The sequence below is a fragment of the Plectropomus leopardus genome, chromosome 3, assembly GCF_008729295.1.
Source record: "Plectropomus leopardus isolate mb chromosome 3, YSFRI_Pleo_2.0, whole genome shotgun sequence".
Lineage (NCBI taxonomy): Eukaryota > Metazoa > Chordata > Actinopteri > Perciformes > Serranidae > Plectropomus > Plectropomus leopardus.
The window spans coordinates 16,457,131-16,472,177 of NC_056465.1; the positions used below are offsets into that span (position 1 = coordinate 16,457,131).

General features: G+C 38.5%; 1 protein-coding gene across 1 annotated transcript; it reads left to right on the top strand.

Moving 5' to 3' along the window:
- The first annotated feature begins 46 nt into the window (after positions 1–46).
- uhrf1 (ubiquitin-like with PHD and ring finger domains 1) lies at positions 47–14,023 on the top strand. The gene is made up of 17 exons (XM_042484050.1): positions 47–170; positions 2,857–3,019; positions 3,495–3,761; positions 4,657–4,811; positions 7,056–7,271; positions 7,723–7,838; positions 7,996–8,182; positions 8,330–8,453; positions 8,794–8,901; positions 9,035–9,139; positions 9,316–9,422; positions 9,544–9,706; positions 9,858–9,995; positions 10,469–10,571; positions 10,899–11,047; positions 11,636–11,734; positions 12,658–14,023. Exons 2-17 carry the CDS (start codon positions 2,867–2,869, stop codon positions 12,802–12,804), a joined length of 2,337 nt encoding a protein of 778 aa, XP_042339984.1. The 5' UTR covers positions 47–170; positions 2,857–2,866; the 3' UTR covers positions 12,805–14,023.
- Positions 14,024–15,047: the final 1,024 nt, after the last annotated feature.

Sequence of the window (15,047 nt, forward strand, 5' to 3'; positions counted from 1 at the left end):
CGGGTTCTTAGAGCAGGCGGGATATCAAAGTCTTGAAGAATAACTCATTGATCAGCCTCCAACAAGGCAAAGAGTTGGTCGTGCAAACCGTACATAGAAGTTATCTACGGAAAACGTGCGCGAAACTCCGTAAACGTTAATTTCTTGGTTTCACTTGGACGAACAAACAGGTAAAGCAGTTTTTTTCTAATGTTATAATAACTTTTGAAATTGCACTCATTGATATTCCACTCAGAAGCTAGCTCACTATGGTTAGCTAACTTGACTAAGTCCTGCCTCGTTTCTGTTTGGCTAAACCTACTACACCAAGTTGCCTAGCCAGCCTAATCTAAAAACCAAAATGACTCAAAATATCCACTCACAGGGACCGTTTCCATGCTGCATGTATTCAGATTACTAATTGCTAACACAACGTTACCAGTTAAAAGCTCTCAAACAATAAGTTGTAACGTGGTTTGCAGCAAGCATTGATGGGTGGTGATGAACTTGAATACCACGAGCTGTTATATCCTCTTGTTTATCTGTAGTATAGCCACACAATGTGTAACACATGGCAAGATTTCAACCAGCTATGACCGCTTCCTAGGAAGCAAAACAAACACGCTAACCTTAAACAGAGAGCTTATTTTCCTCTTTTTCCGCGTTGGCTCTTGATGAATTAGCATAAATTTCGTCTGTATTTTGAAATAAATGAATGGTGCTGGTGAAATTGCTCATCTTGTGTGGGAGGAAGTAGTTTGTTTTCGATGTTATCACTCGTGTTTTGTTCATTGATGTTGGTTAATTTCGAGCCAGCAGAGCGAACAACACCTCAGCTGAGAGCGCAAAAGTAAAAGACAAGCAGCCGTCGAGCTCGCAGCTTACCACTCGGTAAGGACAAAGCACGGTCTGTTCGGGGAAAGGGGCGATTTTGTATTGTAAATAACGTCTACAAAGTGCATAAACGGGAGTGTTTCGGCATGTTTTATTGTCAGAGACCGAAGGCACATTGTTTGCTAGCGCTCCCTCCCGTCCGGATGTGCTTGCTTTTAAAAGAACTGGGAGTGGCCTGCAGCTCACTTTCCCGCACTGTATTTAAATCAGCTTGTTCCCTCCCTTTCTCATACTCTGTTGAGGTGACAGCCCAGTGCTGACAGTAGCACAATACAAGGACCAAGGACTGGCATAATCTAATTTCTGCTGCTGAGAAACATTTAATTCACTCTTTAACTGAAATTAACTTCATTTAGACCATAAAGAAATAATGTAAGTATTGTTGTCCACACAGTGCTTTCAATAAGCAGCAATCCAAGATGTTAAAATGCTGGATTTGCTGCAGATAATTTTATTGGTTGCAAAAAAAAAAAAAAAAAGATAACTATGTTGGCTCAAACCACTAACCCCTCACCCTTTCTTAATCACACGATTTCTTTCAAAAACATGGGAAGAAAGCAAGTTCAGAGGAAATGACCCAAAAAAGTTAGCAAAAAAATTGAAAAAGTACAATCCTCTGAAAATTAAAAAAGAAAGAAAGAAAAAAGGCACTCTTTTGGGGAAATAAAGTGCCTAAAAATGAGTTCATCTTGTAAATTATTTTTAAATGTCTAATAATGATAATCATGAATATAGGTTTTTGACATTTTTCATACCATTTTTAAAAAATTGTCCAAATCTACTAATTTCTTGTAGTTTGCAGGACATTTCTTGCCAAGTTTTTAATTGTCTCCCCCCCACGTTTTTGAAAGAAATAAACCCATTTTTTTGGGTTTTAATGTTAAAGTACTTGTCAAATGCATATGAATGTAACACACAAGTGATAATGATCCAGGTTTCAAAGGGTTAATGAAAGAGTACTCCATGGGAAAAAAACAACAGAAAAAACGTCTTGTAAATATAGACAGGTTTTTGATTCTATCAGCTTATTTTGGATTATCAAAATAATAAGGTGCTGTACTAATAATAATTTCTTTAAATATGTTTTTATTTTAATGTATTGATTTATTTTCTTGATACTTCTCTGTATGTGGTTGCACATGATGCCGTGATTTGTAATTATTATAGTTTTTTTGACAAACTGTGACTAGTTATTTTTTCTATTTCCTGACAATACAGCATTGTAAAATTCAAATTTGAATAAACATTTTTTTTTAACTTTTTTTTGTGTGCGGATTGAAGGCTAAAAAGGAGTGAACAATAATATTTTTAAATTTCACCAACTTTCACCATCTCATGAGCAAACAAAAACAAAACACACTGATAAAAGTATAACCAACAGTGCACAAAGCATGCAGACTTAAAAAGGCAATGCTAAAATTCATCATTTTAAAACTTGTGTAGTCATGGCATGTTTTGATGGCCAATGCTGCCGTGAATTTTGGTTAAAATTGAGACCAACAATGTTTTCTTGTAATAATATTCCTCCACTAATTTATTTTCGACATTCATTTTGTTGCAAAACAAACTGACCCTTAGAAAAATCTGCACTCCTCTGCTGCTTTTAGCAAATGTTTAGAAAATGTCCAAAACAAAAATAAGGATTGATGCAAAGACCAAACCATGATTTATCAGACAATGCCACAGAAGTGTTTATTGGGCTTAAACTGTATATTCTATTTCATTTATCACTTTGCTTTAGAAATGTTTTTCACAGTGGAAATAATTGGACACAATGGAAATAAACACAAATAAATGGCAAATGATGCCCATACTGTTGATGCATTCTCCCAAAACTGTCTATTTTCCGATCACCGTTGTACGCTGGAGTTGAAGATAAACACGCTCAATGGATCCGTCAAACAAGACTGATTACGATTAGCATTATTGATTGATTAATGATTATTGTGGCGATAATGGAGTGTTGTGTGTCTGATGACACAGGGCAGCTGCAATGTGGATTCAAGTGCGCACAATGGATGGGAAAGAAACCCACCGGGTGGATTCCCTTTCCAAACTCACCAAGGTGGATGAGCTGCGTCTCAAAATCAGTGAGCTCTTCAACGTGGAGCCAGAGAGGCAGAGGCTGTTCTACCGCGGCAAGCAGGTGAGGCAGCATGGTTAACATTTTGTTTGGAGACATGTCTTTGATGCTGTTCATGGTGTGTTTTGTGTCCCACTAAGTTATGAAAAGCCTCTAAAAAAATATTAAAAGTAGCATTTGAAGAAGACCTCTTTAACATTGTTGGAAGAAGTCCTTTTAGAGCTAGGTTGATTCAATCTCAGGTTTGACATTTGACATGCTCAATGACATTTTCAGTATATGGTGGATATTGGTGATTGTTGTCGTCATTTCTGCGTCAACATTACCTCTTGAACAAAACAGAATGCATAAAATTTTAAGCATGCATTAAATTAAATCTATATGATGTTAATTTAAAATTCCAGTTATAAAAACACACCCCCTTGAGTGTGTGGACACCAGTATGGGGGGAAAAAAGAGTTATCTTTGAAACAACAAAACATGGGAAGTGCTGCTTTTCTCATTTTTAACCAAGTCATATATTTTTGTTTTGCATCAGATGGAGGATGGCCATACCATATTCGACTACAATGTGGGTCTAAACGACATAGTGCAGCTGCTTGTCAGGCAGAAGTTGCCCCCCAGTAATGTCGTCAAAAGCAAGGAAAAAGAAGCCGAGCTCTCCGACTCCGATTCTGGTTGTGGCTCTACCCAGAGTGAGTCTGACAAGAGCTCAACTCACGGTGAGGTCGAGGCTCAGACCGCTGGCACCTCTGCCCAGACAAACGCCCTGGAGCTCATCGATCCGGGGTTTGGATTATTCAAGGTGTGTTTTCTAGCTGATGGTTGTGAATGAATTGGGTGTTTATATTAAGTGTTTTTGCAGTGGTGTACAACCTGCATTTAGCTTAGCTTTGGAAGAGGTCAGTGAAGCACGAATGAATGACATGTCGAGTCAGCTCAACCCCCAGTATGGCTTTAATAGAGCTGGACTGCAAATAAGACATTTCTTTTTCATTTGTATGCGTCATTTTGGGGTTGTTATAGAGTTTTTTTTCTTGTTGGCTTCAAAAACTTTCGGCCTGTGAAACATCCAGGTTATTGTTGTCTGTAATGTACTTTTTATTGCTTTTCAACAAACATAACTATAAGCAGTAACAGTACAACAAAACCAAATAGATAATTTAAAAAAAATACAAAAAAACAAAACACTCAACTCAACAAAGCACATTTGCAAGGAAAGCAGTGGTTGCTTCACTATGCTGTCACTCCACACCATCTCTACAGTAGGATGAAGGGAAAATATAATCATCGCTCCTATATTATCTTAAAGTGACAAACATCCATATAATTGTGATCATCTCACTATGAAATATGTGTCACTCCACATTAAGTCATGCTCACAGTTGTGTATGCCACTTGCTATAAGAGGGAGAGTATAAATAAACGGGTGTACTGCTCGCCGCACTGACCACCCTTTACTTACGTGGGGAAACAATTATCACTATGAATACTTTAGTTGCCAGAATATTTCTTCAGAGCTGCTTGTCGGATAATGGAATATCTTCAGAAACCCTCTCCCATGACGATCGGTTGACATCTGATCTTGTTTTTTGGAACATTTAGAAAACACATTTTTTTGTTTGTTACTACAGCTATGTCTACAGGTTTTAAAATGTCTCTAACATTTGGCTAACTTTTTATTTTTCTGTGCCTGTAAGATCAATGAGCTTGTGGATGCAAGGGACTTGAACATGGGGGCCTGGTTTGAGGCCCAGATTGTGAACGTTACGAAGACTGCAAAGACACCAAAAGAAGAAGCCGCTGAAGCGCAGCCAGCAGAGGAGGAGATACTGTACCATGTGAAATACGAAGAGTAAGAATCCTTTTTGTATTAATCAAAACAATCCATGTTTTATCTATATGTGTTTTTTCCCCAAAGATTTTGACCATCAGTTATCAATTTGACTTTGCTGAGCCAAGTTTACATCACTCTGTCAACCCAAGACATGTCAACTATCTTACAGAAAAAACAACTTTTTTAATGGAATAGACAGCCATCTGCAATGCAGAGCTCATAGTCGGAGAAGGAGAAACTAATTGGTTTTAGCAGAGAGGGGGTTAAGACGAAACGCACAGTAGCAGTAGGATTTATTATAAATGGTTTACGTTGATAAGTTTTAAGCTACAAGAAGGAGATGAAGTACTAATACATTATTTTCTTAAGATCGAAGTATTAACCAAAGACTGTATTTGCTGATGCCCACCAAAGCTGAAGAGGACTGACAGGAAACATGCAGATTCAACTCCAGGGTTCCTGTGGAGTACGGAAAAGCGTGGAATTTGATTGTAGTAATTTCCAGATCGACATAAGTGTGAAACAAAGAGTACGGAGAAAATGTTTCCAGACTTTTGCTCCTGTTTCATTTCCTAGAATATAATATAAGTAGAATTTCTAAAATATATATTGATTATACAAGCAGGGTGTTTTTCATTGCGTCTGGAGCAAGCAGCCAGTGCAGCCAAAATGTTTGCTCACACCATGTGTGAGTGCGGGCCAAAGCGAGCTTTATGTTGTCAAAAGAAAGAAGTACGTGCTGACTGGAACTGAGTGAGCACTCCTACGCAGAGCTCCTTCTGTACCTGTTAGTCGCTGCCTGCAAAACAACTCTGCTCCAGGTGCCTTATAACTGAACCAAATCTGAACATCTTCAACCAAATGAGTTAGAAAGAAAATGAGGAAATATCTTTAATTTGCATATATACATAACATAACAAATAACAACTATATAGCTGGCTTGAACACTTATGAGCTGCACAGTGACGCAGTTATCAGAAAAGCAAACAGTCTTCACATCTTTTCTGTTGAAACAGTACATAAATGGGTTCATTCATAGTTTTCATGGATACAATGAAAGAAGTTTGAGTTTTGAATTTTTAAATGGGAGATATAAAAAAACAATCTCACCAAATACTGTTTTTTTCACTTCTTTATTTTTCAAGCATAGGGAGTACATTTTTCAAGCAATATTTTTTTTACTTCAAAACACGAGCTTCATAGTCGGCGCAACAGTGATGATGTCAATGTATTTAATATTCAACCATAAACTTTTAAAATGTCAGTTTCCTGACATCATTACATATAAGTACGATTGCTGGATGGTGAGTGTCCAATGCAGAGGAGACACCTTTACATTTGGATGAGTCCTCAACATTTTTCAGGCCAAGGACCCCTTAGTTGAGAGAGAGACAGAGCAGGGACCCAAAACACTAAAATTTCTTTGCATATTAAACCAGGCTGTTGTCAGGAAGAAAGCCGAATCAAGCTCAAGCTTCAGTCTGACCCGCATGTGCTTTTCATGTAGGTTGAGAGAGGATGTGCTGGCAAATTATGCTGCATTTATGTTAATGTGTATTTTCAGACAATTAAATTTTTGAATACAACAATTATTTGGTGTCCCTCCTGCAGTAACTCTGAGGGCCCTTTAGGGGTCATAAGGATATGATAAGTGGACTAACCTGCTGTGGAGGTTTTTCAGGTTACCGTGTTGATTGCAAAGGCAGGGTGAAGTTTAGTTTAGTTTGCTTGGTGTAATACTCATCTGAGACAGGACACTTAACAGTGAAACTGTTTTCTCTCCTGTCATATATTGTGAAACTAGTGCAGGGCAACTAGCAGCTAAACAAGCATTGATGAACCCTCAGAACTTATGATGACTTCCTGTGCATGTATAATGTGTTTTATTATTGTATTATTTATGATGATGTACGTTGGTTGTGCTGACTACTGTTGTAAACCAAATTGCCCCTCTGGGACATTAAAGACTAAACTAAACAAAATTATATGAAGAAAGACATTGTTGGCAACATAACTTGTGCTATAACTTGTGCATTAATATACTATTGATGTGTAATCCGCCCTTCCTGCGCAGCTGCATTTGGAGGAGGGTGTAGCGTGAACAGGTGAAGCATTCACCTGAGTGTTTTAGGTGTTTAAACCTACTGTAGCAGCAGTTGATGATCACCAGTCGTCAAACAAACTGTGTAGGAAGCACCTGTGGTGGTGTGTGGCTTACTCCTCAACTGCAAACTGATATGGTATCACATTTTACAATCCCAGCTACCCAGAGAATGGAGTGATTCAGTTGCTGGCCAAGGATGTTCGTCCTCGGGCCCGTACGGTGTACCAGTGGCACCAGCTGGAGCCACAAATGGTCGTTATGGTCAACTACAACCCAGACGACCCCAAGGAGCGCGGCTACTGGTACGATGCTGAGATTCAGAGGAAGAGGGAGACGCGCACCCAGCGAGAGATCTACGCCAAGATTATCCTCGGGTAAGGGCTTTGTTGCACACTAAGCTTAATTTGTAAAATTCTGTAGTGTTAAAGACAATAAGATGAACTGTCACAAGTTTAATATCTGAGTAAAAATCTACTCAGCCTTGTGGCAGTTGATCTTATTGTGGTCCCATTTTTATCTGTGTAACAGAGTTGCCGGGTTTTTGGATGCCACAGTGGCAGGTGGGAAGAGTTTCATTTCCTGCTGCGCTATCGGAGTAGATTTCATATATTATGGTGCTATGTGTAATTAACTATTGTATGTGGATTTAGGTCTCACTTACACCAGGAGAAAAAAAAGTGCATCTGGCTCTTTTGATTATAGTATAAAAAGTCTGTTGCCTTTCTCAAACTTTCCAGTTATTCATATATTATTTTGTTAGCAGGAGAATATACTACTACATTGCTAAGATGGCAGAAACTTTGATGGCTTGTTTTTTTCTTGCAGTGATGCTGGTGATTCTCTTAATGACTGCCGGATCATGTTCCTGACTGAAATCTACAAAATTGAGCGGCCTGGTTCTCTGAGTGAAATCCCAGCTGGATCTGAGAGTCCACTAAAAAGTAGGTTTAAGTATGTGTTTGGAATTCGGACTTGTTGAATCATCAGGATTTTGAATCTTGTTCGTGTGAGCGGTTGTTGTTGTTTATTGGTATATATGAAACTTGCCCTGCCTTATGAAAATGCTTTCTGATGAAATGAAATGTCTGTATTCTTCAGGATCAAATGGACCCGAGTGCAAGCACTGTAAGGATGATCCCAAGAAAAACTGTCAGTGGTGTAACTGCCATATCTGCGGCATCAAGCAGGATCCTGACAAACAGTTGCTGTGTGATGAATGCGACATGGCCTATCACACTTACTGCCTGAACCCTCCGCTCACCTCCATCCCTGACGACGAGGACTGGTCAGTAGGCCCGATGCAGAACTAAACGATTCATCAAATACACCCAAATATCCCGACTTCTCAGTGACATGGAGTCATCCTTTTGTCATCGGTTGTGCAATTCATACATTGTGCTCAACCTGACCTCTACATGTCTTACTGTCTCAGGTATTGCCCAGGTTGCCGTACCGACGCCAGTGAGGTTGTGTTGGCTGGTGAGAAGCTGAAGGAGAGCAAGAAGAAAGCCAAGATGGCGTCCGCCAGCTCCTCCAGCCAGAGGGACTGGGGCAAAGTGAGTGCCGACTCATTTTTGCATATATTTTTGCATATTTAAAATGATGATTTGGATAAGTTGCTTCTGGCATGTGACACCAGGAAACTCGATATAAGCATTTCAAATTAATTAATAAATGTATAATGCATAAATAATATGGAGTTTGGTTCTTATCACTCTTGAAATGACTAACAATTAGTATTTAATACCAAGGGTGTTTTGTCAAAAATATTCACTCACAGTACTTTCAGTATGTTGTGAGAAGTAGGATTACAGATGACATGCTCTTGTAGAAAATTAGCAATGTTACTGTACTTTGTATTTGGTAGTAAACAACACTTCACTCCTGCCCCTCCAGGGAATGGCCTGTGTTGGTCGAACCAAGCAGTGCACCATCGTCCCATCTAACCACTACGGCCCAATCCCCAGCATCCCCGTGGGCTCCCTGTGGAAGTTCAGAGTGCAGGTCAGCCGACGAGTTCAATCAGTGCTATTAAACTCTAGAACCTCTATATGACGATAATAAAGAAAACTGTGGTTTTGTGGTCACTTGTTCCATTTGTGTCCAATAATGTTTAATTTTTTGGGTTCCTCTTTAGGTCAGTGAATCTGGCGTCCACAGGCCTCATGTGGCTGGCATTCACGGCAGGAGCAACGACGGTGCCTACTCTCTGGTGCTGGCAGGAGGATACGAAGATGATGTGGTACGCTGTTTATCATGTCTTTTTTCGTTGTTCTTAATTTCTTCAAAGGACCAAAGTAATGTTGTCAGAATAGGTGTGTCTTTTCTGACATAAAACCCATTATGTTCATTTTAACCTAAAATCTACTGACAAATCTTTTTTAGTAGTTTCGATATCTGATGTGTGTTGCTTTGTAGGATGATGGAAACGAATTCACTTACACTGGCTCTGGAGGGCGAGATCTCTCAGGAAACAAGAGGACTGCTGAGCAATCGTGTGATCAAACACTTACCCACATGAACCGGTATGAAGCTAATGGACAAAATATATTACAACTCCTTTTTAATTAATATGATTTTTGAATGGTCCGTTTTTGCTTTATTTTATTTTGCATCACTAATTTTTTGCACCTTGGTTCTCACCAGGGCGCTGGCTCTCAACTGCAATGTCCCCGTCAACGACAAAAACGGAGCTGAGGCCAAGAACTGGAAGGAAGGCAAACCAGTTCGAGTTGTGCGCAGCTGCAAAGGTCGCAAGCACAGCAAATACTCCCCTGAGGAAGGAAACCGATATGATGGGATATATAAGGTAAGGGCAAGTTTCTGTATGTGCTTTGGAGTTGTCAAACTAGCTGATGCATGCAGTGGTTATTGCTATTAAATACCTCATGTTTGATAAATAATTCTGTGACTTTGAGCATCTATTAGTCGTTTAACTTTGCATCATTTACTTCCAACAGGTGGTGAAGTACTGGCCAGCTAAAGGCAAGTCTGGCTTCTTGGTCTGGCGGTATCTGCTGAAGCGTGATGATGATGAGCCGGCGCCGTGGACCCGAGATGGCAAGGAACGCATCAAGAAGCTCGGTCTCACCATGCAGGTAAAGATGATTGTTCAGACCGCGTTATTCCAAGAGGGTCTCTTTCACCCAAAAGCCCCAGTCCTTTGGTTGCAATGGTGTCTGGATGTGATCATCTTATTTCAGTTAGATTGAACTAACAATACTTTTAGTTTAGTAGAAAGTTTCTTATTCCCCCTTTCTTTTTTTCTAAACATTGGTTTTATGATGTAATTTTCATTTTCAATTTTGCTCAGACTTTTGCATAGAATGGGAAAAAAAATTGTTAAATAAAGACAATTAATTAATTAATGTCTTAACTTGGGCCTACAGGCTAACATGTAAACATTTAACTAACATAACTTACTTTACACTCACATTTAACATGTTAAAGTACAAGCATGTGCAAAGCTATTGTCACATGTTAAATGTTAATCAAAAATGAAACATTGGCTGTGCTTTGAACTAACTGCTATCAGTAGTAAAATGCTAATAAAATGAACTCGTTGTTCCAGTATCCTGCTGGCTATCAGAAAGAGAAAGAGAACAAAAATGAGGTAGAAGAGGAGGCAGCTACACCCAGCAAGGCAAAGAGGAAGCGAAAATCTCAAGGAAATGGTAGGCTGTGTGTTTGTGTGTATATGTGTATATGTGTATATGTGTGTATGTGTGTATGTGGGTGTCATGTTTTATCATTTTTACCTAGAATTCAACAGTGGTTTACACAAGACTGCTGCAAGTCACCCCATAGCTGTGCATTGGTTTGTTGTGGTGGACATTATCATTGGATCATTGGTAGCGAACAGATAATATTATTATCACTATTAGTGATCGGATGCAGGTGGCAAATTGATGTTTCTTATGTTGTTATTTTAATCAGTATAATTGGCCACTTTATTCTACACAGCTTCATGGTGAATTTAAAATGTGTCTCTTTTCTATCAGATTCTCCCAAGACCTCGCCAGCCAAGACTCCCAAAAAAATAAAGGTTGAAGTGTACAAGCTAACCCAGGAGCAGAAATCTCTCATCAAGAATGACGCGCCAAACAAGAAGCTGTGGGATGAAGCCATGGAGTCACTGTCACTTGGACCGGTAAGCATGGCTGAGTGTTTGGTGAAGCAGAAGCTAATGTTTAGAAGTACTGGGGGTGTTTTGAATTTGAACAACAAAAAGGTAAATCGAGCTTGAAATTTCCAAACCAGTGTAACACCTCGATTCTGTAAGACTGAGGCAGTAATGGCGTGTGGTGAACAAATGTCACAATCATGTTATGTGACTGACAACCGACAAAAGCCAGGTTTTTAGGAAATACAATGTTGGCAGCATTGTATGGTTCTAGCAACAGTGCTTTTCTATTCAAAGTTCTATTGACAATAAGTGTGTGCTGACAGTTGATGTATTGCTTAACTAAAATCGTTTGTATGTATGAAAAGTTTGATTTGAGTGACTATTTGTTGGATCTTTGTCAGTGTTGGATTTTGCTGCTGCTACTTGAAACCACTGTGTGATCTTGAGGTGCTCAGAAAAATCTTACATGACATAGAGGAAGTCTGTCAGTCTAAAAAAAAAAAAACCACCCACTGAGTACTGCTTCAAACCTCCGGCTGTGGACAGTTTAAGTGATAGAGCTGTTTGTAATGTCTTGTTAGGTCTTCTCACACGATTGTTCTGTTTCTGCAGAAATTCTTGAACAAAGTTGAAGAAGTTTTCCTCTGCATTTGCTGCCAAGAGGTGGTCTACATGCCCATCACCACAGAGTGCCAACACAATGTCTGCAGGGTGAGAAACTGTCATTGACAAAAACTTCTGTGATTCCCAGTGACAACTTAATAGCAGGTGCAAAAAGAGCGGTAGACAAGACTCCATAAATACACTATTGCTGCAATGCATTGCGCTTAAATAAATCAGCTTTCAGTTGGGATGTCCGTTTTGGTTTATTTTGTTTTTCAATAGCCCAGCTTTCAATAACTGGTAACTAACCACTTTTTTTTTTTTTTTTTTTTTAAGGAAAAAAGTGACTCCAGAAGGGTTTCCTTTTTGGTGCTCCATTGACTCGGGGAGCTTTAGTGTAGTGTTTCAAACTACCACACATTTAGTGGTGGTGAAATTTAAAGTTTTGTGATGTAAATGTCTTGCCTTTTATTATATTTCTGTCGGCTTTGCTTACAGACAGACTGCTAGCTGTGTTAACAAACGGAAACATAGTGCCCCCTGCCCTCCCTCTGGTGTCCTACGGTTAAGGAACATTAGCTTTGTCTGAAGTCTGAAATACTCTGACTGTTGACACCCTTAGATAGCTTGTAGAAACCTTTACATCTTAAAAATATAGGGAGCTGGGTAAAATTAGAAAAGTCTTGCTTTTTGAACATGACTTGATTGTACGCAATTACTCAATAATACCGATTCTAGTTGAAGGATGTTTTTTGTAAATGATGTGCCCTAAAAGTTTAAATTATTTGTTACAGTGGTTATCTTAAATGTCACGGTAGCTGTGGAAGCTTGTGATATACTGACACATCCCGCCCTTAAACCCAACTCTGACAAAAGTATTTCTGAACTGTCAAATAGCATTCTAATAATAGACTGTATCTTGAATTTATGAATTGATATATTAACAAAACAAGAATAACATGTTACACAGTGACATGTTGAATTATAGTAGTCCCTGAAAGTAAAAGCTGTTCTTTTTTTTTTAATCTCAGGAATGCCTTCAGCGGTCCTTCAGAGCAGATGTGTACACCTGCCCAGCCTGCAGGCACGACCTGGGCAAAAACTACTCCATGACCGTCAACAAATCCTTGCAAGATGTTCTAAATCAATTTTTCCCCGGGTACAGCAGTGGGCGATGATCGTCTGCTTGGTCTTCTCAGCCTTAGAGGAAACGCGATGTAAACTGTAAGGGGAATTTTCAGTAGAGGCAATAAAGAATCAGTTTCTCTTAATATATTTTTTATGATTTATAAAACTACACTTTTTGTGGACTTCAGTGCTACCAATTTTTCACTTGGGATCTGCTATGATGCGTAGTTAAAGACAAATTGAAAATTCCTTTATAACTGTGCCATTACTCCGTTAATACTTTACACCGTGATTTTACTCCCAACGTTTTCATTTTGTTCCATTAACTAATGCTAATGTTATCCATATTGTAAAATGTTTGTTACTTTTAACTAAATCCCTCCATTTTTAGCACTCCTCGAGAGAACGTTAAGTCAAAGTGGTTTAGCCGTGTGCCCAAGCTGTTTGGACATTCTTTTGTACAAGGACTTTATTAGAATTCGAATATTATCTGGTGTACCGTTAGTTTGGCTGTGGTTGGTTCTCATTTTGGTGCATTTAAAAAAGAAAAAATCTGATAATGTTTTTGGGGTTAACTGGTTTACATTCACGTTTAACCTGGAAGGCTCTGTTCTATCTCCTGTAGCTCTGTACTTGTCTGTACTCTTTATTTTTAAATATTTGGCTTCGGGTTCAATTTATGAACTAGACAAAAATAGACAAATCAACAAAGTGTAATCTTGACAGACTTCCTAATGTGACTCTTTCCGTTCATCCTGACATGATCAGATGATTTAAATTGCATTAACATGACAAGTAATCAGAGCTGCTCCGTAAGATGAAGACGAGACCTGATATGCAGGCGCAAACCGAACCAGTTAGTCTTTGTGTTTTTCTGTGTCATCAAATGTGGTTTCATATTTTGTCTATTAGTTCCATAAATATTTTCCTACAGTAATTTTATATTTGTACACGAAGTTTGTGAGATTTGCTTACTATGAATTTGATATAACCCTAAAAGCTAAATGATGTAGATTCTTAAGGCCATTGTATACTGCAGTAAAGATTCGAATTTCCCCTGTGTCTTAAAGTTTTACTTTTATAAATCCCAAAGAAACAAAAGTGCTTAACCAAGAGTGTAATGTAGAACTCCCAACTATTTAGCTCTGTAGACTTTGCCCCTGACACTCAAACCTAATTGAGTCTAGAAACGGTATTTGTATTTCTTGCTATAATTAAAATTTGTACTTTTTCATCTTTTATAATCTATCACTGCCATCTGTGGGGGGTGGGGGGGGGGGTGGTTAGTCAAATTTTTGTGTCTCCTGCGGTCACTTGTAATACCTGACCACAAAACGGGAAATGCTCGCATCAAGACGTAACGTTAAATTCCACACACTGCTCCTGAAATTTGACATTTAATCAACTAAATTATCTGTATTTGTTATTGACTACTTTTCACTGTTGGTGTTGCTATTTTCATGAATATTTGGTGTTGAAGCAAACAGTGTGTGAAAATGTCCATCCAGATGCCAGCACTTTGAGTTTTGATGGAGAGACAAAGATTTGCATAGACTGTCTGGGAAATGTATATTTTCTGAAATTGTATAATTTTTAGTTCATTTTAGTTTTGATATGTAGTTTTAGAATGGCTTGCACACGTTGGTGCAAATAAATTGTCAATACATTTTCAGTGTTATTCAATAAAAGTGAAAATGAGGAATTTGTTCTGTTCCTTTGGGAAGGGGAGGTGACTTTGTGTTGATGAAAATGGACTTGCAATCTTGAAGGTTTTAACCATAACCTTGAATAAACAGGTAGAGCCTTAATAGTTCTCATTAAGGATAATGAAAATTGTACAATGATAAATTTAAAGGTAGACAGTCACTGAAGCACCAAGATACAGAGAAATAATTCAATTCAGTTGGCTTATTGGCATGGTGTAATGCTGCACAAATTGTCAAAGCATATTTAAATATAGAGAAGTTAACATTAATCATATAGCATTAACAATCATCATCAATAAAATAAACTATAAGACAAGCACTACTGCATGCATGAAGTTTGTTTGGAACAATACCGACAGCAAACAAAGCCAAACTAATAAGGTGCAGGCAGTTGTTGGGAGGGTTACTTTTGAAATGTAATGGGATACATGTGATTGGTTACACAACTATTTTAATTACATTATCGAAGCAATGTAACTTATTATATCTGATTACTTTTTGATTGCTTTTCTAACAAATGTTTTAAACTGGGTGCAAAAGCTGAAAGGACCTACGGATATAATTGCATGGCTGTTCCGCTTTAATTT

Coding starts and splice junctions, on each gene's coding strand:
- uhrf1 (XM_042484050.1), top strand. CDS start 2,867: ATGTGGATTCAAGTGCGCACAATGGATGGGAAAGAAACCCACCGGGTG. Junction 7,839..7,995: donor ATCTGAGAGTCCACTAAAAA/GTAGGTTTAAGT, acceptor TGTATTCTTCAG/GATCAAATGGACCCGAGTGC. Junction 8,902..9,034: donor TGTGGAAGTTCAGAGTGCAG/GTCAGCCGACGA, acceptor GTTCCTCTTTAG/GTCAGTGAATCTGGCGTCCA.